At 32.8% G+C, this 22,206-nt stretch overlaps 1 protein-coding gene across 2 annotated transcripts in view; it reads left to right on the top strand.

Moving 5' to 3' along the window:
• Positions 1-22,206, top strand: part of LOC129915328 (neuroligin-4, Y-linked) — a 271,030-nt gene that overhangs the window by 228,269 nt on the left and 20,555 nt on the right. For both annotated transcript variants that reach the window (XM_055994818.1, XM_055994819.1), the window contains 2 exons: positions 9,948-10,169; positions 13,182-13,379. In XM_055994818.1, the coding sequence (XP_055850793.1) occupies positions 9,948-10,169; positions 13,182-13,379 (420 nt within the window). The remainder of the gene's footprint in view (positions 1-9,947; positions 10,170-13,181; positions 13,380-22,206) is intronic.

Raw genomic sequence — 22,206 nt, 5'->3', positions numbered from 1 at the left:
TTTTATTAAGGACAACCTGATTTTATACGAAACACACCCTTAATTCTATCATTTGAAAATGTCATGTTTGGTTTCACTGACGAAGAACAGGCAAATGTGGAATTTAGAAAAATTGTTAACCTCATAAAACTTGGCAAAAAGTTTGCTTATGGAATAAGAACCAGGGATAAAAAAAGTCTGTGCAAAAAAAAAATTTGATAGAAGTGTTTTTTTTTCGCGGAAAAGAGGGGGGATTGATGGTCAACAAAACATTGAAAAAAAAATTGTTTGTGGAATATAATCATGTGATACATGGTTTAAGGTTATTTTTTTAATGCTGAATCTAATGACATACAAATCTAGCCAATCAACGACTGTAAAAAAATTTATTGCCGATTTAACGTAAGGGTGCTTGTTTTCTTACATCAACAAAAAAAATATATTCGTAACGAAACCCATTTGATAAACATGATATATTGATGAAATTCGGGATGTTGGTTGTAAATAACCATAAAGTTCAAAAAAATATTTTTTAAAGTAAAAAAAAATTATTTTGAGGGGTTGAGTTTTGTGTGAGAAAGGTATCATATAACAGCTGACATTAATTTTGTTAATTTTTTAAACTTGGCGAAAACTTTTCCGCAAAATTATTTTGAGTGAAATTGTTTTTTTTTTAAGAAATGATGAAGTTCAAAATTAGTACAGAAACCAGAAATCTAGGCAGCCTATAAAAATATTTTAGATGAAAGGGTGTTTTTTTGGGAAATAAGGAAAATCCTCGAGAAGGCCGATAAAATCAATGGTATAACATGTTCACTTACGAAATTTATTAAAAATGTTGTCTTTGCCATGAGAATTACTATTACAATAAGTTTTTTTTTCAACTGAAAGGGTCGTTTTTTTTAAGAAATGATGAAATTCAAAATAAGTACAGAAACCAGGAATCTAGGCAGTCTATAAAAATATTTCAAATGAAAGGTTGTTTTTTTTTTTTAATAAGGAAAATCCTCGAGAAGGCCGATAAAATCAATTGTATAAAATGTACACTTACGATATTTATTAAATGTTGTCTTTACCATGGGAATTACGAATAAAATAAGTCTATAAATTTTTTTCATGTGAAAGGGTGTTTTTTTAGGTGTAAAAAAATGTGGTACCCTATTGAAATTCAACAATTATGTTACTTTTGTGATCATGGTTAAAAGGGTGTTTTTTTTTAGTGAAAATAAGATTTGTGTGAAAAAGTGTTTTTTTTTTTCGAAGAGACAGTAAATTCTTAAGTTGGTCCCAAAAACCCAATGTTTTAATTTTGTTCACAATTTAAAATCTGCTGAATCAAATTTTTGCAATATTTTGTAGGTTATTTAAAACACCATTAATCGATTGCCTTATTATTTAGTTGTTTTTTTTTTTTTTTTATTAAAAATAAACATCAATTTTTCTTGTTTTCTTTCAGTCAAAGTCAAAAATATTTATCCTATCCAATAATAAAGTTCAAAAATTTTGACGTTCAAAATAATTGCTGAAAGTATATCTTTTTTGTGGAGAGTTTTCTTCACCTCATCTTTTCATCATTTCGAAGTTTTTATTTTCTTTTGAACGCATCCCTGTGAGTTTTACAAAGTTTCCAGCTGTTTCTCAATAAATAAAATATCTACATAATTTCAACTTTTTTTCACGTAATTTGTTACGCACTCCACATCAGGAAACAAATATTATCCTTTTTCTCTCCCACACTCCCCCCCTCCGCCACACCCCTTCCCCATTGATATTTATCATAGATATGTTTAAGTCTCATCTTGTTTTTGTTTTTTTTTTTTCATTCTTTTCATACAGTTAGCTTCCCTATTGAATTTTCGGCAAACATGCTTTGAATCGACAAACAAAAACATTTTGCCTAAAAGGATATTTTGTATGTATATTGTATAGTATACTATATATAGAGATGCTGAGATATCCCTTCTGTTTTTGGTTTTTGTTTACCATTGTGTGTTAGAGAAAACTTTGCACAGAAAGCTTTTACATATTCTTTTGATTTTGATTTTATCTCTGGGACTCAAACATTTATGCATTGCTCGTTTTTATGAACGGGCGATGATTAAGGATATACCACATGGTACAGTGGATTTGAAAAAAAAAAAAAATATTGTATACCTAGTTGTTTTCAAAATTATAAGCTCTTCTCTTTTCAAATTATTTATTTAAGAGTAAAAGTATTCTAAAATATTGTACTGAATTTGCATACATACCAAATTTTGAGGAAATTTAATTTGATGAAAAAAGGTTCAGGAATTTTGATTTAGTTATTAATGTGTGATCTAATCTTTATTATTCTTAAATTTTCAAATTAAAAGATTCCTTTTTTAAGTTCTTATTTCTTACCTTAAAATTGTAAGAAAACTTTAGAGTTATTAAATTAAATTTATCTACGCACGTAAATTATTAATAAATATTCAAATTTGTTAGTTATTTTCTGGTTAACTAGTTAAAATATATGTAAATAAATGTTTAGTTATACTTATAAATTTTTTTAATGTATTAAATAAAGTTTTCAACAGTAAAACAAAATGTTACACATTCGCCGTAGTGTCCCAGTTGTTATAAAAGTACTATAGATTATTAACGTTTTATTATTTCAACACTAGCATTAGAAATTCAAAATAGACATGAATAAGAAGAAGAATTTCAATATAAAGTGACTTTTTAGTAGCCCAACTTACACCATTTTTTTTTTTTTTTTTTTCAAAAGATTAAAAAAAAACTTGTTTTCATATCATAAACCGAAAAAATTATGATTGTTTTCCTCTGAAAATCATGGTTCGTTTCCGTAAGGTTAGCCCAGAATAGTCCAATATTAGTTCAAAAAATATGACAAATTACAAACCTCTTAAAAATCATTTTTTTTTTTTTTTCAGTATAAAAAATGTCCCTTTTCCACTTTTCTCTATTAACCATTGTAATCTAAACAAATTCCATCACTTTTTTACCGACTTCCTAAAAGGAGGAGGTATTCAATTCGTCTGTATATTTTTTTAGTGTTTTTTTTTTGTGTTTGTTACCTCATAACTTTGGACTTGGTGAACCGATTTTGATAATTCCTTTTGCATTTGAAAGCTGGTGCAGTATGGTAACCTTTAGTTCTGATTATGTCATAAATGAGAAAACCGTTATATAAGTTTCAATCCATAGAAGTCGTTTTGTTTTTGTTGATAAAAATGATTATTTTTACTTTCGATTGACTTTTTCGTGGCAAAAGCGCTAGAACTGCCACTAGGACTAGTTTTAACATTAAAATATTAAGATCAAGTTGTTAAGGCCTGGTCGTAAGACAGAAAATTAATGTTGGTGAGCAATTATTTGAATCTTCCATTGTTACATATATCTTTGATCAAAATCGAATGGCCGCACTTGTTTTCCTGTTTTTATTCAATAAATTCAATCAATTTATACAAAATTAAATATCCTGCGCTACTACCCACCAACTTTTTTATCATATTTTGTCATTTCCCCATTACTATTGAAGAACGTTTTTTTGCCCATTTTGATACAAAGATTCATGATAGTATTGTTGAAATATCATTGTTTACACTTTGATTTTATTTTTTGTTTATTTTTCATGACAATATACTAATTTTATTCTAATCAAATTTTCTCATCCAAAAAATAATTATAAACTAAATTAATGATAATAAGATACACCTAAACATAAGCATTTTTCACTTCACTTTTTAAATTACCTGCGAAACAAAAAGAAATACAAAATTAATTACTCAGTTCAAAAAATCGTAATGAATTTTTTAAATATTCCCCTCTTTGTTATTACCAACGCCAAGTTAATTACAAAATGTTAAAAAAAATAAAGGCAGCAGCTCAGAAGCAAAAATTTATTTTTAATTGTTTATAGCAAAAAGACTTTTTTTTGTTGTTTTTTTATGCACTCTCTTGTTCTCGAGGAATTTCTTTACTAACTCTCATGCTCAACTCATCTCGATATGAATCATCCTTCGAAATTGAAATGTGCTCCTTGGCAATACTGTGTGCCTCCACAAATTCCACATAATTTATGCTAGGCGCAGCAGTCTACAAGGATTTGCCTGCAAAAGCAATTATTTTGTTGGCATCCTCACATCCTCTCTTAATCCAGTCATTTCGTTTACAAATTTAAAAGCTTGAAGCTGTTTGCCGTGATTTTAATTTCAGTTATTTTTCTTTGCTCAATTTTGTGCGTTTCGCTTTTTTTTATTTATTCTTCGTAGGTTGCTTGTGAAAAATTTATATATTACCTATAGGGTTGAATTTTGGATTTATGAGAGAAATAAAATTTTAAGAATTTCAAAGAAGAAAATGAGCAAAGCAAATACAAATCTGTTTTTAATCTATCGGTTGTGTTGTTTGTGGTTACTTATGTAGATTAATTTACTTGATTTCTAGATGCAAAGGAACATTATACAGGAAGTGCAGTTTTAAATTACCCCTCTTTACCTGTGTTTCGTATTAAAAATCGAAAGCTAAAGAAAGTTTTGTATCTATAAAAATACAATCCTTGCCCTTAAGCAAGATCTTACGACTGCTCCCATGTCCTTTGTCTTATTTCATTCATCCATCTAACTTTATGTATATATATTTTTGTTTTTTTGTTGACGTGATGGAGATCAAAATAATTTATTTTTTAAGTGGGAAGCATATAAATAAACGCAAGTATCTATTCGTTTATAATAAAATTATCACTGTTTCTTGACTGTTTTTACAGCGACGTGGACAAGGGGTGGGATATAGGCCTGACGGACAGGTGGATAAAATAATTAGGCATTCCCTTGAGTGGAATAAAGCGGAATTATAATGGATATTGTAATCCATTTGATTTATGTTGATTTCAAGCGGTAAACTCTGTCAGTTTTTTTTTTTTTGTTTTTTTTTGTTTTTGGTCTTTTTACGCTTTTCGGTTAATATTTATTTATTTTCGTTTTTTTAATTGGATATTTTGCAAAGATTGTTTAATTTAAAAGAGAAATATTTGTAATTCTAATTATTTAGTAATCAAGCTAAATAGAAACAATATGATATTTTTTTGTAAATTTTCAAATCTAGAGAATATTTTTGTGGTTTTTGTAATTGATGATTTGTCGCCCGAGCATTATTTATTTGTCGCATAACTACACTGTTTTAAATCTATTGGCAGGATGGTAGAACAATTCTCGGTCGACCAACCGACCGACGACGATTTATTTTCAAACAAAATTTTTTTTAAAAAGGTAAAAACACAAATAGTCCCGAAAATAAAGGAGAATAAGAATGCCCCCCAAAAAACATCATTGATTAAAATCAAAAACAAATATGCATTTTCTTGATGCTATTCTTCGAAACTTATTTTTTTTAATAATATGTAGTGTTTTGTCGGACAAACTTATTTTCAGTTAAGCCATATTGTTTTAGTTTTTGATTTTAGTTCCATGAGAATCAGTATCGTGAAATGTCCTAAAATAATTTGCATAAGATAAGATTGTTTATTAACATGTATACTTACTTACTTAACCCTTTCGAACCCAAGCTATGAAAATCAATATTAAAAAATGTTTTTTTCAGTATCATCGTGTCAGAAACATCACAACTAAGAAATATGAATAGCAAAAAGCTATTTTCTAAAATAATAAATAGCAAAAATAATGTGTTACTCTCTTGTTGCATGTAAGTAACATGCACTGCCTACGACCACCAAAAAAAGTCGGACAACTGGGAAAATAATTTTATATAGAACAATAATGTATGCTACTTCTTCTAAGCCAAAAAACAAAACACTTTCTGGATTAACATTTTTTATATTTTTTTTTTTTCAAAATTATGACCATATATAAAAAAAATTTTTTTTGCAAAAAAAAAGAAAAAAATGTGAATTTCAGTCCCTTTTTCGATAAACAAAAATTAAAGGTATGATATTTGACTAACTTTTTGTAATAATCCAGTAACTAGGCATTATTATCTTTCAATTGAGCCATCGAAACCTAAAAAAATATTTAATGGAATATTTTTTACGAATTTTTAAAAATATGTTACATGAGAGTAACGCTGGGTCCGAAAGGGTGAACAAAATAGTAAGTCCAGACAAAATACACATAAAAAAGTCCAAATCCAGAAATAATTTGCATAGAGTTGAAAATTGGTACAGAGCAATTCAACATCTAGGTATTAAAGAAAAAAATCAAAAGTCTCCAAAAATCCCATGTGTACCTACATAAAAAGTTATTTAAGGTTAAAATATCGAAAATATTGGCTTTTCATATTTAACTTTGTCTGTCTGTCTGTCAGTCTGTCAGTCTGTCAGTCTGTCAGTCTGTCAGTCTGTCAGTCTGTCAGTCTGTCAGTCTGTCAGTCTGTCAGTCTGTCAGTCTGTCAGTCTGTCAGTCTGTCAGTCTGTCAGTCTGTCAGTCTGTCAGTCTGTCAGTCTGTCAGTCTGTCAGTCTGTCAGTCTGTCAGTCTGTCAGTCTGTCAGTCTGTCAGTCTGTCAGTCTGTCAGTCTGTCAGTCTGTCAGTCTGTCAGTCTGTCAGTCTGTCAGTCTGTCAGTCTGTCAGTCTGTCAGTCTGTCAGTCTGTCAGTCTGTCAGTCTGTCAGTCTGTCAGTCTGTCAGTCTGTCAGTCTGTCAGTCTGTCAGTCTGTCAGTCTGTCAGTCTGTCAGTCTGTCAGTCTGTCAGTCTGTCAGTCTGTCAGTCTGTCAGTCTGTCAGTCTGTCAGTCTGTCAGTCTGTCAGTCTGTCAGTCTGTCAGTCTGTCAGTCTGTCAGTCTGTCAGTCTGTCAGTCTGTCAGTCTGTCAGTCTGTCAGTCTGTCAGTCTGTCAGTCTGTCAGTCTGTCAGTCTGTCAGTCTGTCAGTCTGTCAGTCTGTCAGTCTGTCAGTCTGTCAGTCTGTCAGTCTGTCAGTCTGTCAGTCTGTCAGTCTGTCAGTCTGTCAGTCTGTCAGTCTGTCAGTCTGTCAGTCTGTCAGTCTGTCAGTCTGTCAGTCTGTCAGTCTGTCAGTCTGTCAGTCTGTCAGTCTGTCAGTCTGTCAGTCTGTCAGTCTGTCAGTCTGTCAGTCTGTCAGTCTGTCAGTCTGTCAGTCTGTCAGTCTGTCAGTCTGTCAGTCTGTCAGTCTGTCAGTCTGTCAGTCTGTCAGTCTGTCAGTCTGTCAGTCTGTCAGTCTGTCAGTCTGTCAGTCTGTCAGTCTGTCAGTCTGTCAGTCTGTCAGTCTGTCAGTCTGTCAGTCTGTCAGTCTGTCAGTCTGTCAGTCTGTCAGTCTGTCAGTCTGTCAGTCTGTCAGTCTGTCAGTCTGTCAGTCTGTCAGTCTGTCAGTCTGTCAGTCTGTCAGTCTGTCAGTCTGTCAGTCTGTCAGTCTGTCAGTCTGTCAGTCTGTCAGTCTGTCAGTCTGTCAGTCTGTCAGTCTGTCAGTCTGTCAGTCTGTCAGTCTGTCAGTCTGTCAGTCTGTCAGTCTGTCAGTCTGTCAGTCTGTCAGTCTGTCAGTCTGTCAGTCTGTCAGTCTGTCAGTCTGTCAGTCTGTCAGTCTGTCAGTCTGTCAGTCTGTCAGTCTGTCAGTCTGTCAGTCTGTCAGTCTGTCAGTCTGTCAGTCTGTCAGTCTGTCAGTCTGTCAGTCTGTCAGTCTGTCAGTCTGTCAGTCTGTCAGTCTGTCAGTCTGTCAGTCTGTCAGTCTGTCAGTCTGTCAGTCTGTCAGTCTGTCAGTCTGTCAGTCTGTCAGTCTGTCAGTCTGTCAGTATGTCAGTCTGTCAGTCTGTCAGTCTGTCAGTCTGTCAGTCTGTCAGTCTGTCAGTCTGTCAGTCTGTCAGTCTGTCAGTCTGTCAGTCTGTCAGTCTGTCAGTCTGTCAGTCTGTCAGTCTGTCAGTCTGTCAGTCTGTCAGTCTGTCAGTCTGTCAGTCTGTCAGTCTGTCAGTCTGTCAGTCTGTCAGTCTGTCAGTCTGTCAGTCTGTCTGTATAAGGAGCTACAGCCTAAACGGATGGACCAATTAATTTCAAACTTGGTATGTAGCGTTATTTGGCGACTCTCCAGAGGGGTTTTTGGAATTAATTTTTTTGAACCAAAAATAACGGTACTGTCATATACCGATTTAAGTAAAATTGAAATATCTCGAAAACGGCTCTAACGATTTTGTTTAAAAAATTCAAATGTTAGTTTTAAGCTAAGGTCTATCTTTCAATGAAAAAATTTTGTTTTGAAAATCATTACTAACGGTACCTGCCATAGAACAGTTTTTTTTCAAACCCGATTATCTCCGAAACAGCTTATTAGATTTCAACGAAACTTTTTGTCAAGAAGCATTTATATAATTTGAATATAAACCAAAAATAAAATTAAAAAAAAAATAATTTTTGGATTTTTAAAAAAATTTTGAAATTTTTTTTTTGAAAAATCAAATTTTCGAAAACGGAACATTGTTTTTTTTTTTTAATTTTGGTTTTAGATGTTGATTAGTGATTTCTACAAAATGGCATACCAATTTTATTTTAAAACTTTTTTCCAAATAATTATTTATAAAAAATTAGTTTTTTAAAAACGGCTCTAACGATTTTGAAAATTTTTTTTTCTAAAAATGCATGTTAATATATCAATCAAAACTGCATACTTGTTTTGGAGGGCAATTTAATTTTAGATTTTATTTTATTTTTTTAAAAAACGAATTTTATTTATTTTTTTTTTCCAAATTTCTATATAAAAAGTCTTAAAAATTTAAGCAACTTTAACTCTAAGAGCAAGTTCGTGCGACCCAGTCGTGCATTTTATTTTTTTCTACTAGTAGTCGTTAAGAAGATATGGCAATTTTAAAATAGGTCATATTTCGAAAATAATAGTTTTTGGCATATTATTCTTGATTTTTAAGAAAAGTATCTTCTTATCTTTGCCAAATATTTTACTATACAAACCGAATTTTATACTACGAGGATTTGAACAATTTTTAATTTTTTGTTTCAGTAAACATTTTTTTTTGTCAAAAATGTTCTTTAAAAAATCGATTTTTTTTAAATGTTTTGATTCATTGCACATAAACATCCGTGTGTTCTGCTTATTTATTCAACTTTCAAGTGCTGATTCTTTTGTTCAGTTACTATACAAACTCAAGATATAGGCGGAATACTAAGTATGCTTGAAAAAACAAAGACAAAAAAAAACTCTGAAAACCCATGTCTCAAATAGCAATTCTTTGTAATTCAAAGCTCTAAACGTTTCAAGCGAAATTAAATGTTATTATTTTAACACCGCTAAGCCAAAATAATTATTTACAATAATATATCTTCAATTAATTCCAAGTATTTAAGAAAGTTATAGCATATTTTAAACTTCTTCTGCTTCAACTTATACTCGTACAACTGTATTTGGCAACCATACTTTAAATACGACTTAGTCATTTTAATTCCTGAGAATATTTATGAAATCATACCTACATCTCACTCATTACCTTTCATTTCAATATACTTCTGCTGTAGAACCCTCATTTCTAGAATTTAAACACCCCTAACTATTGCTCAACCAACATTATATAATATTTCATAGCTGTGAATAGCACTCTCTCTAAAAGTTATAATGGGGCCAGACAGCCACTGTCTCTTGGTAATTAAGACAATATTGATATTCGATTAAGGATGAGCAATGCGAAAGCCATTTATTTCAAAACCTCTTCCTTACTGACTCCTGTTAAGTTGAATTTTGAAAAAAAAATATAGAAAACCAAAAGGGTGATGGAATCGCAGCAGCAGTCTTAATCGCTTTAAAGTGATTCATTCACACTCGATGGAGCTATTTTCAGATTTTAATTTTTTTTTTATCATACTTTTCTATTTGCGGCTAACTGGCAAGTTCAGAGGCAGCTTCTGCTTCCCTTGAATCTGCCCGTAATCTGTTTTGAGAAAATGAGTCAATAAATTTCCGGATTGTGAGTTTTTCCCCATTAAACGTATTTATTCTTTTTTTGTTTGCTTATTTTTCCTTTGCAGTTGGTTCCAGAGATTCATCTAGCAGTAACAGTGGGAGCAATGGTGGCAGCAACAGTGGCAGTAGTAGTGGTGGTGGCAGTGGTCAAGCCAAATATCCAGTATTAGTATTTGTTCATGGAGAATCGTACGAGTGGAATAGTGGAAATCCCTATGATGGTTCAGTACTAGCCAGCTATGGTCAGATTCTCGTTGTCACAATTAATTATCGACTTGGCATTCTTGGTGAGTATGTGTTTCTTCTTCTTTTTTTTTTTTTTTTGATTTTTTTTTGTGCTATTCCACGAAAGACTTTTCCATATGGGTTGTTAGAAAGAAGTTGAAAATAAAGGTTTTAATTCGAAAACTTGATATTATTAAAGGAATTCGGTAGAATTCAATAGATGTACGAGTAGAGTAAGTAAGTACACAAAAAAGAGAAGAATGGAACAATCAATAAGCAAATTTTCAACTAATTTGTGAATCAATAGTAAAATTAATTAAGAATCAATACGAGTATGGTGTGCATTTTTAATTCGTTAGACAATGAATATGGTCAGTAAATTTTAGCAATGTTCGATTATAATTGAAGCGGATTTCTGTATGGTAGATGACTTCCGCTTAAATTAAGCGGACAAATCTTTTTAATTTCTTGAATGTGCAAATTTAAAAGAAATCCAATTAACTTAAGCGGAAAATCATTTTATTTTTATGTGGAAATAAAATAATTACAAAAAAAATGGCATACACTGGGGATAGATCTACAATTATTGGGTCAATAGGCGAGTGCTTTACCATCAACATATCTCGCTGTTGGAAATTAGTATGATAAACTAAAACTAAAGCTGAAGACTGACTGACTGACTAAATGGCAATAATTTATAAAATTCAATTTTTAGTCGATGTTTTAAAATGAAAATTCAAATTAGAATGAAATGAATTCACCTAAAATTTAACAGAATTCAAGCGGATTGCACTTATTTTAAGCGGAAATCCATAACCGGCTGAGAACCACTAAAATGAGCCCAATTATCGGTTGATCCCCTTGAAATAGCTACAATACACATAGGTTGTTCTTGTTGTTGGTCATTCAAAACCCTCAATTTTTTTTGTTTTGGTCAATTTGTGAGAAAATTACATCTACCGCTTAAACGATGGAAGATTGTACCTCACTTTAATACATAGTTTTTTTTTTTTCCTTAAATTACCTACACAATCTTTTTGATATCATTTATTTTTGAAATTAAAACAAAAAAAAATTGTTCTCATTCAAAAAACATAATTTTTGAAAACAAAAACAAAATTATAAGCAGCATATGGGTATTTATTATAAATCTTAGGTATATCATGAAAGGAGAGTGGGGGAAAGGGGGTGGGTGGGTGTCAAAAATTGTGTAGACCTCTTATCGAAAAAAGTGACATGCAAAGGTTGTAAGATCTACAAGTTTTATACTTAGATATTATTTTTTATATTGTAATCTCAAAAATAGTGAGAAAAATGCAAAAAAAATTCATCTTAACAATGTTTTTGTAGATAGTTGGATTCTAACAAAACTGTAGAGAACAATTTTTATACTTGTTTCGAATTTAAATGATTTTTTTTCAATTTTTCTCTATATTTTCTGAAATAAAATTGTATTTTTGCTAGTCTTCATCCAAAATATGGCATCCCAACCTTTTCAAGAAACAAAAATTTTTTGATTGAAAACAAAAATTTGATGAAAAAATAAATAAAAATAGGGGAAAAAAGAAAGTTTACCAAGTTTAGAAAATTCAACTATTTTTTGTAAAAAATTTAAACTAAAACCAAAAAATCATATCTTTGCATTTTTCAATATTTTTAGAGTTATGCATACAAAGATATTTGGAATACAAGTTATAAATCTTTTTTATGTCTACAACTTTTGTGTAGATACAATTTTTTCGGTCGGAGGTCTACTCGTATAGGTACTCTTGGCAAACACCGTAAAAAAAAACTAAAATTTTTGACACCCACCCCGAATTTTCGTTCACCCACCCCTTTTCTCTGGACAATTTATTATTTCTCTCATATACCATTTATACATAATTTTCTTACTAATGCTTCTAATAGTTTTTTACCGACTTCCAAAAAGGAGGAGGTATTCAATTAGTATTTGTTTTTTTTTTTATGTTTGTTACCGCATAACCTTGAACTGAGTGAACCAATTTTGATAATTCTTTTTGTATTGGAAAGCTGGTGCCTGCAGTGTGGTCCCATTTATAGATAGAAACAATGAGAAAAACTATAAAACCCAGTTTTGATCCATGGAAGTCGGTTTTGTTTTTTGATAAAAATGATTATTCAACTTTTATCCTATGAAGACTGGATAAACTGGACTAAAAGAATAAAAACTTTCGATTTCTTCCATGCATAACAGTATGACAGATTGTAAACGAACAAAAATATGTATACAAATCAAAATTTAATTTATCTAAATTTCGAACTATACAATCTTCCTTCCTATCATTATTATATGCTTTCGACAAATTGTGTCTCTCTTTAATATCAGTCCTTTAATTTTGAACTCTTTCTCACGGCTACTCACTGGACCATTACCTATATAATTCTCGTCGCGACGACCGACATTGCGAAATTGTGAGACGACCTAATTTATTTTTCTCCTCTCTATATAGATATAGATTCCATTGCATGATTTTACATTATTTCAATTTTCCAGAGAAGCATGTAAGCAATCAGCTAGTGCTTACGAGCTATACAATGTGCATACAATGGCTTTTTCCATTGTAAATATAAATGGTGTTCCATTATATCCTCTTAGCGCTTAACTGAGATTGCTGATTGGACTAGACCTTGATTTATTTTATAGCCAGCCATAAGTTCAAAATATACCTACTTGCCTTTTTGTTTTCGAAATGTTTCCACATTCATTTGATATACTACACAAAAAGGTTAGGTGGCTGTTGTAGAGCTGCTATTAGATTTTATCTCTCAATTTAATAATAAAAATGGTCTCTCTCGATGTTCACAGAACATAAATTTTCCTCTATAGATATTTACCTACAAATTTTCGACCTAAACCATGTTCCAATTTTTTCGCGTCCTTCTTAACAGTTAACCTATATGTAGGTAGATAGGTATAAATTGTACCATGTATGTACAAAAAACGAACTCAATTCAGTGACTCGAATGATGTCCAATATCAAGTAACATCCCCATGCTAAAACCGTTGATATAATGTATGCTAATAAGTTGTCGATTTCTTTTATCCCTCATAGGTTTTCTAAACGCCAATACAGATCGATACTCTAAGCTTCCAGCCAACTATGGGCTAATGGACATCATAGCAGCTCTACATTGGCTAAAAGAGAATATTGCTGCATTTGGAGGGGATCCACAGAGCATAACAATAGCAGGACATGGCACAGGAGCTGCCTGTGTTCACTTTTTAATCTCATCCATGGCTGTACCTGAAGGTAAGTGTATCGTAGATAGTATATATATGTATGTAGTCAACGAGTATCAATGTACTTTCTCTATACCCTTATATAAGTATGTTTATGTATCCTATACAATGCATATTCCATTTTGGGAATGTCCAAAAATAGAAGGTTTCACCAGGTTGAAGTGTTATATCGGCTTACTGTTTGTACCACAAAATTTTCCAATTGCATGCTCGAGAACAAATTGGAAGTACACAGAGACACACAGAGGAGGGCCAAGCGGACACAGAGACACGTTCAGGAGAGAGAGAGAGAGAAGTGGTCGAGAAATTAATGCCAATGATGATGGTTGGAAGGAGTTAAATTTCATCCTCCTGTTCTATACATGCATATCAGTGGCGTATTGAGGGGGGGGCTCAGGGGGCTCAAGCCCCCCCCCAAGCCTTCCAGATCATGTTATTTTTTACATAATTTCATTGTAATGTATATGCTTCACTTAAACTAGATTTAGAGGCAGCTCACATGCTCGAGCCCCCTCCAAGTTCTGAAACGGCTATTTGTGTTTGTTTGAGTAAGAGCCTTAGCTGTAGCTGGGGGTTGGGTGGTTTTTTTCGGATTTAAGTCCAATTCGAAATTCTTCAGATCACTTTTTAATATAATACGTACGTCGAATATCATCACCGTGTAATTTTGCAAAAGTTCTTATGCAATCTCGATAAACACTTTTTTCAAAAATTATATACTTCTCAAAGCTATTGGAAATAGAAATATTTGATATCTCAAAATCTTAGTGGTCAACATATGTAACTAATGGTTTCTTTCAGCAAATGCCAGTTTGGACTTCGAATTCGGATTATAAAAGCAACATATTACGAAAAAATATATATTTCGAATTAAACATCTAAAATAATTTAATGGAAAATTAGTTTCTAGGCTTTCACTTTCTGCATTTTTCACTCATTTAGATTTTCTGATCGAATTCAATTCACATTATTTCTGTTTGTAAATTTGGTGCCTTTTTTAATGAATCTATAATTTTTAGACAAAATATTATCATAACTTATTTGTGTCTCCTTATTTTTTCTCTTGAATTCTTCTTTTTTTTTCATTAAAATTGCCGATAAAATTGCATCCAGCAGTAATAATTTAACTTCAGAAACAAAATTAAAAAGGATGATCCTTCAGCTATGACAGTTCGAAGCAATTTCGAAGTTTTTGAAATTGATCCAAATGAAGAATATGATATTTTATTTCACGTGAAATCTAAAAGTGATTTCAATTCACTTTCGGTCGAATTGCGGAACAAGAACTTTAAAAACAGGAGACAGCAGTACGAAGCTGTCGACGTCGAGAGCAGTTAAATGCTACTATACCACTTTCAGTATCGCAGCACAGCGCTTCACTCTCGATCAAAGGTGAATAAAATAGAGAGAAAAATTTTTCGTACCCCTCTAAAAAATGTTTGAAAAATTTTCTAGCCCCCTCCAAATTTTTTTCTGGATACGCCACTGATGCATATGTATGTACTCTCGTATAATACGAGACCTGTTTGGGGGTTGATATGAAGGATTTACTGTATTTTTTTTTTCTGTTGCCAAAATCATGTTTGGCAAAATTAGGCAGGTGAGAGAACTCACAGAACTTAGTGGTGATGTTATGGCAGAGAAATTTAGTATAGATATTCAACGGAAAAGGCTCCTTGCGTGAGGGACAAATTAATTGAAAGTTGATAAATCTGTATGTTGATTTTGCATTTTGAGTCTGTGATTCTCATTACTGGCAAAGCAAATAGTGCTATTTATTAACATTGAATTTTGAAATAGGGACAATTATTCACAAAATTTGGGGGGCTATTGAGTTTGTCAATATCATGATTTGAATTTTGCTGGCAACACCTACATTTGTCCAGGAACAAAACTTCACCTGACTGAAAAAAGCATTAAATTTTTCTATTAAGGTATAAAATGTTTTTTTAGTTGTACATATGTAGGTATTGTGATGGTCAATTTTACAAAACAAAAAAAAAAACATAACTCTTTTTAAAAAAATTGAAAATTGGATAAGAAATGCAGTATAGAATAAAGGCCAGTGAGATGGCGCTACATTGGAGATGGTAGACCTTAAATATGTTATAGGTTCCTACATTTGAGGCGTTCAGAATTTAATCTGCACTTTGAAAAGCTCTTTCTCAGGAACTAAAGTAACTTGAGAAATAAATGTTTCACAGATCAACAGATCTATATCTCCAGAATTTCATTCTCTATTTAAGATAAAATGAAACCCTTTATTTTTAAGACTTCAAAATATCCAACGTATAGAGAAGTTGACACTATTATTCTGAACGCCTCATTTATTACTCTGAAAATGTAAAACATAAATTTTTTTGTAGTTAAAAAAAAAACAGGTAAAAACTCAAAAAGATTCAAACTTAACGATAACTCAAACATTTTTTGTAAGAAAGACAAATGGTTGCAATCCATTGTGTGCAATAGATGGATAGATCGAACATGACTCCTGCGCATCGTTCAACAATATGTGCAATGAGTGTTCTAACCTAAAGTAAACTCATGCACCAACTCACCATGCACTCGTGCAAAAGGGTATTCCATATCACCGACCCTACAAGGGAAATGTTTTTTTTTTAAACCTTGTTACTTTTTTTTAATTTAAAATATAAATTAAAAAATATAAAATTCTGTAAAACAAATAATTCGTTGGATATTGATTACAGAAATTGTTCGCATTGTTAGAAATAATATTAACTATGGTTTGTTTTCAAAAATATCTAACCATTATTTCGTCGGCTTAGAGTGTAAACCTGCTAACTCCACTTTTACACTCGTGACAAAATTATTGAAAAATAAAATATTTCTAAATGTTTCAATAAATTCAAAACAGCATAAAATTGTTCCGATCTGCCTCCCATCGGCATCGCACGTATTAAGTCTTGTCCCGTCGGAAAAGAAAAGTTGTCTCGTGTCAATAATTGTTTATAGTCCAATAGTGTTTTTTCTATGTCAACTAAATTTTTTTAATAAAATTCCCCCGAAAAAAATAATATAATAAAAAAAATAAAAATCAATAGCCCTATTCAAATTAAAAAAAATAAAATAAATAAATGCAAAAATAAAATTAATTCTCTCAAATCCATCGCCAGTGTAACAAAAAAAAAAAATATCCAACAACAACAACACCGAAATACCTCTCCCGAAATAAAAGAAAAAAAAAATAACAACAAATGCCCACTTTGCAAATACCTAGTGTTAATACAACAAAAAAAATCATATACCCACCAAGTGCAAAAACAATAGAAACAACCACTGCAATAGCATCTAACAACAACAGCTTATCAAAAAAAAACAAAAACTCTCGCGTCTCCCAAATTGTCTTCAGTGTTCAGTGCATACGAGTAATCCTTTCTTTTCCTTCCCCCCATCCTTCTGACAGTCTGACTTGATAACGATTGTGGTTTCGCGAGTGGAACCTCTTCTCAAAATGCCGTAATCGTTATCAGTTTGATTTCCAGATAGATTATTGTGTGTGTTGATAAATAACCAGGGGCGGATCGATACAAATTATCACTAAGGCATAACACTAGTGATAATTTGTTTTGTTGAAGCCCAAATTGGAATTTATACAACATATTCAATATAGTTAATTGTCGGATAAGGTTTTTAAAAGTTTTGGTATATTTAAATGGTAGGTACATTCAGGGTCGATTATGCCAACATTCGTGGGCTTAGATCGAACTTCTGCGATGTGTACATTTATACTGTACAAAACAGGCCAGCTGTTTTGGCATTAGGTGAGACTCAAATAAGTGAAAATTCAGATTGTTCTGAATTTAATCTAAATGGGTATTGCTTGGTGCCATTATTCTTTTCTCACCACGGTCTCGCCATTTATATTAGAAATGATGTAGCTTATCAACTTCAACCACAATACGGCCTGTGTGTAAACACAAATTTTAATTTCATGTGGTTAAAATTCACGGTTAATAAGCGCATCATTCATACATGTTTCATTTATCGAAGCCCCAACCTGGACAGTAATTCAACTTCTAACGAATTTGATGCCCTGTCCGACTCCATCCAAAGGATTGTTTCCCTGTATCCTCGCACTGAAATCGTCATTACGGGCGATTTCAATGTACACAATTCTTCGTGGCTTCGCTATTCTGGCCAGACAACACCCGAAGGAAGGTATGTTGAGATCTTCGCTGAGTTAAACCATCTAACTCAGCTTGTCGACGAGCCAACTCGAACTTCGGACGTTGTGGGCCAAGCTGAAAACACTCTAGACCTGTTTCTTACCTCGGACCCAGATAAATACACTGTTAGTGTATTATCGCCTCTAGGCAAGTCAGATCATTGTGTCATATCTGCAAATTTTTCATATCTCAAAAATCCAGTTAAAGAAAAATCACCAAAGAGAACTGTTTGGCAATACGAAAAAGCCAACTGGGAGGGACTCAACGGTTTCTTTAAAAACTTTAACTGGTCGCTATGCTTCCTCGATAGTGACGTTGATTCCAGTGCAGATATGATCACAAATTTAATTCTCTCCGGAATGAGAAATTTTATCCCGAATAGGGTTAAAACAATCAAACCGAAAGAGAATGCATGGTTTGACTCGAGCTGTAAAGAGGTTATCAGGAATAAAGAGGTAAGCTTCCGTTGTTATAAAGCCAATCCCACTGAGGAAAACCGGAAAAAGTTCAAACAGGCTAGAAAGGTCAGCAACGCCCATATCCGACGAACCAAATTCCTGCATGATCAAAAATTAAGACAAAAAATACTTCAATGTCCCACAGGGAGTAAAAATTTTTGGTCATTTGCTAAAAACATTAAAAACTCTTCGTCATCTGCGGTTCCAACGCTTGTCTTCAATGACACTCCCTTTGTAAGCTCTGTTGAGAAAGCTAATCTCCTTGCAAAGCAGTTCGCTGCCAACTCTACACTGCCAGATAGTGTCATGACTCCTCCAGTACTTGAGTGTGTAAACGGTTCCATGGGACGAATCTTCTTTCGCACTCGTACAGTGGCAAGAGTCCTGAAAGACCTTGACATACACAAATCCGCTGGCCCGGATAGTATCCCTCCCATCGTTCTGAAGAGGTGTTCTTCCATGCTGGCAAAACCACTGCGTAAGCTTTTTCATCTGTCCTACTCTACTGGACTCGTTCCGAGTGGATGGAAAACCGCATTTGTCCAGCCTGTCCCTAAAAAAGGCGAATCCTCCTCACCCTCCAACTATCGACCAATTGCACTCACGTCCCTTCTTTCCAAGGTCATGGAAACGCTGATTAATTTCCAGCTCAAGAAATATCTTGAAGAACGGAAGCTTCTTAATGACCGGCAGTACGGCTTTCGTAGCAATAGGTCCACTGGTGATCTGATGGTATATCTCACAGAACAGTGGAACAAATCTTTGCATCGTTTTGGAGAAAGCAAGATTATTGCGCTTGATATTTCAAAGGCATTTGATAGAGTTTGGCATCAAGCTCTCTTATCGAAAATGCATGCATTCGGTATCGATGATTCTCTTCTTCATTGGATTAGAAATAACCTTTCGGGCCGTTCAATACAAGTCGTATTGGATGGTTTCAAGTCTGAAACCCACAAAATAAACGCTGGTGTGCCCCAGGGCTCCGTTTTGTCTCCGACACTCTTTCTTATTTTCATTAATGATTTGCTCTCTGAAACTTCTAATCCATTAAATTGTTTCGCAGATGATAGTACCCTCAGCTTTTCATATTCGTTTGAAGATTCACACCCATGTCCTTCGAATGTGGATTTTCAACGACAAAATATGATAAGCTCATTAAATTCTGACCTTGACAGCATTGTTCAATGGGGAATAAGAAATCGTGTAGAATTTAATGCATCAAAAACACAATGCTGCTTACTATCATTAAAACGGAACCTTCCACCCATGCCACTATCAATGAGTGGCACTTGCATCGAGGAAACTGAGAAACTTTCCATTCTCGGTATGAGTGTAACAAACCACCTTCTGTGGAACGAACACATATTCGATGTCGCCAAAAACGCTGCGAAATGTTTAGGTTTTCTCCGAAGATGCAAGAAATTCTTCTCATCTTCTGATCTAGCTGTAATCTATAAAGCTTACATTCGACCAAAACTTGAATACAATTGTCACATCTGGGCAGGTGCTCCGATAACGTATTTGAGTTTCTTGGACAGAATACAAAAACGTGCTTTCAAAATGATAGATGATAGATCGATAACTGAGACAATTGCGTCCCTAGACCACCGACGTAATGTGTCATGTCTCTCCTTGTTTTATCGCTATTTTTATAAACAATGTTCAGATGAAATAGCTAGTTGCATTCCTCCCCTGAAAAAATTTAACCGTAATACTCGCGCTTCTAGGAATGCTCATCCTTGAGCCCAACTTCGGACGTACCGTCAAATACAGAGATTCTTTCTTTAGCCGCACCACACGAATGTGGAATATATTACCCGCCTCTGTTTTTCCCTGCCATTTTAATGTCCAGAGCTTTAAAACTAATGTGCATCGGTTTCTCCTTTTAAATCCCTCCCTATTTTCCTGAAGCTCGCACTGTGTTTAACATATTAAGGGTATTTAACTCCCTTTAGAGCGCGTTAATTATAAAAAAAAAAAAAAAAATACTTTTAAATATAAAAGAATGAATAAGAATTGAAAGCTTTTTGTATTTTAAAACAATTTTTGAAATCATTTTTATGTGGAGTTAGCAGGTGGGAGTTAGCAGGTTTACACTCTAAGCCGACGATTTAGGCTTTCGAACAAATTGATGTTGTATAGGTTTTTGGGATAGGGTAGGATGGTATAAGAGTGCGCGGTCGATAAGAGTGCGCAAAGTGATTAACTACAATTTGAAAGGTAATATAAGACTAAACGCACTTATATTGGAAAGATCTAAGTGAGTTTGATCTGCTGTCAAACTTTCATGCAAATGTGTTTGTAAACAGAGGTGCTAGTTAAGTTTAAGTTTTTTAGCTCTTTTTTTTCTAATTTTTCTTGTCAAAAAAATTAAGCTTTGCGCTAAACTACAAAAAATAACAATACAATATTAAAAAGTCGACAAAAAGAAAACATTCGAGGAACACGGAAGATTGGTCATAAAGTGCATTGTGAAATTCATATATGTACATATATTCTTCAATTACATGTCTGAACGTGTAAGAGTGCGCACCATGATGAAGTATGAGAATACTCGGGTTATAAGAGCAGTAAATGGTATCCAAGGCTTCAAAATAACTACCATTTGCCCATAGAGCAGCAATCAGCATCTAAAAAAAGCAATTCCTATCAAAAACAAACCAAATACAAATTTAATAAAAAAAAAAAGCGAATGGAAATAATCAGGATATTTTGAAGTTTTCTCGGAACCATTAGTCGAAGGCTAAATAGAATTTTCCTCATGCAAGGAGTGATGGGTCGAAAAATACTCTATTTACCTATGTAAAGATAGGCAGTTTTATTTGCGACTCTTGTGCGAACCTTCGCGCAGCTGCGCACTCTTACAAACTAAATCGCGCACTCTTACACAATAGTATGTATAAGAGTGCGCAAATGACCTAATGTGGTGTTTCGTTTATAACTAATGAATTCATACTTTTTTGTTACTAGTTTTAAGTTTTTTTTCGTTGCTTTGATTATAAACTAAAAACCATATACATAAAAAAAGTAGTTGAATTCTTTTTGTTATTGTTTTATTTGGTGTTTTGTCTGAAGTGCGCACTCTTGTACCACCTTACCCTATAGTACTTAGTCGTCAATCGTTATCTTAAGTATTCCCTCAAGTGAAGACTTATTCATAGTCATCACTCAAGTCAAAATTTTCTCAAGACAGCATATGAGTAAATTTTGTAGGTAGTACATAACTTTTTATCTCATTTCACAAATCCATAATTTTGCTTCTGAGAAGCATTCTAGCAGTCATTTTCAATTAGGTAATGTTTGGGCTATACCTTACCTACACATGTATTTAGTAATAAATGGCCAATCAGAAAAGAAAAACAAGCACCTTCAAGAAACAGTAGAACAACTTCTCTCGGTCAGCTTAGAAAAAAATATATCTTTTTTACTGAAAGAAGAACTTAAAATATTACCTGTTTTCAAAAATAAAGGGGGAAAAAAACGAAAAGCTCTTTTAATTACTTGCTTTTCAGATCCTTAATCATACTTTAAGGTCAACATTTATTATTGCTTCTTGGGTATTTCGATTGGTTAAAATCAACATAAATTTCAGAACCTTCATAGTCTGAGTAGTAGGTAGTAAGTCTTAGAATATGCGAGCAAGTATTTTCTCTATACTAAAAATATTATAAAAATCTGAAATTAATAAATTTCATTCCGTAAGAAAACTTGCTAAATTATTGGGTATCGAGTGTTGTCTTGCTTTTAATTTTTCTAAATTGATTTTATTTTATTTTTAAAATAAATTAAAAATTATCTCCAAATTTCTTTGGAGCAGTTATCGGACTTATTAATTTTTGCTCATCTAAGATACCAATAAATTAATGTTATCAGTTATCACCCTCATCCACATAATTCCAGTTGCTCCAATGGCTATCATGTGCATTAAAAAAAACAATCTTAACTTTTATTGCACAAGATCTCAAGTGTTTGCCAATATCCCTTTTTAAAGTCAATTAGTTATTTCACGTCTAGTACCTAGTTATAAACTAGGCTTCAAAATAGCGTATACAAATTTCCTCCAGTTTTTTTTTCCATTAAGGTCTTCATACATTTGCTCAACGCGTTAAAACATTATTATTCCATACCGAACATCTCATTTCCTAAAATACAGTAGGTACATATGCAAACTTAAGATTTTTAAATACAATAA

This window comes from Episyrphus balteatus, chromosome 3, assembly GCF_945859705.1.
Source record: "Episyrphus balteatus chromosome 3, idEpiBalt1.1, whole genome shotgun sequence".
NCBI lineage: Eukaryota > Metazoa > Arthropoda > Insecta > Diptera > Syrphidae > Episyrphus > Episyrphus balteatus.
The sequence above is the reverse complement of the archived record's forward strand: the minus strand, read 5'-3'. Positions and strand labels throughout refer to the sequence as shown.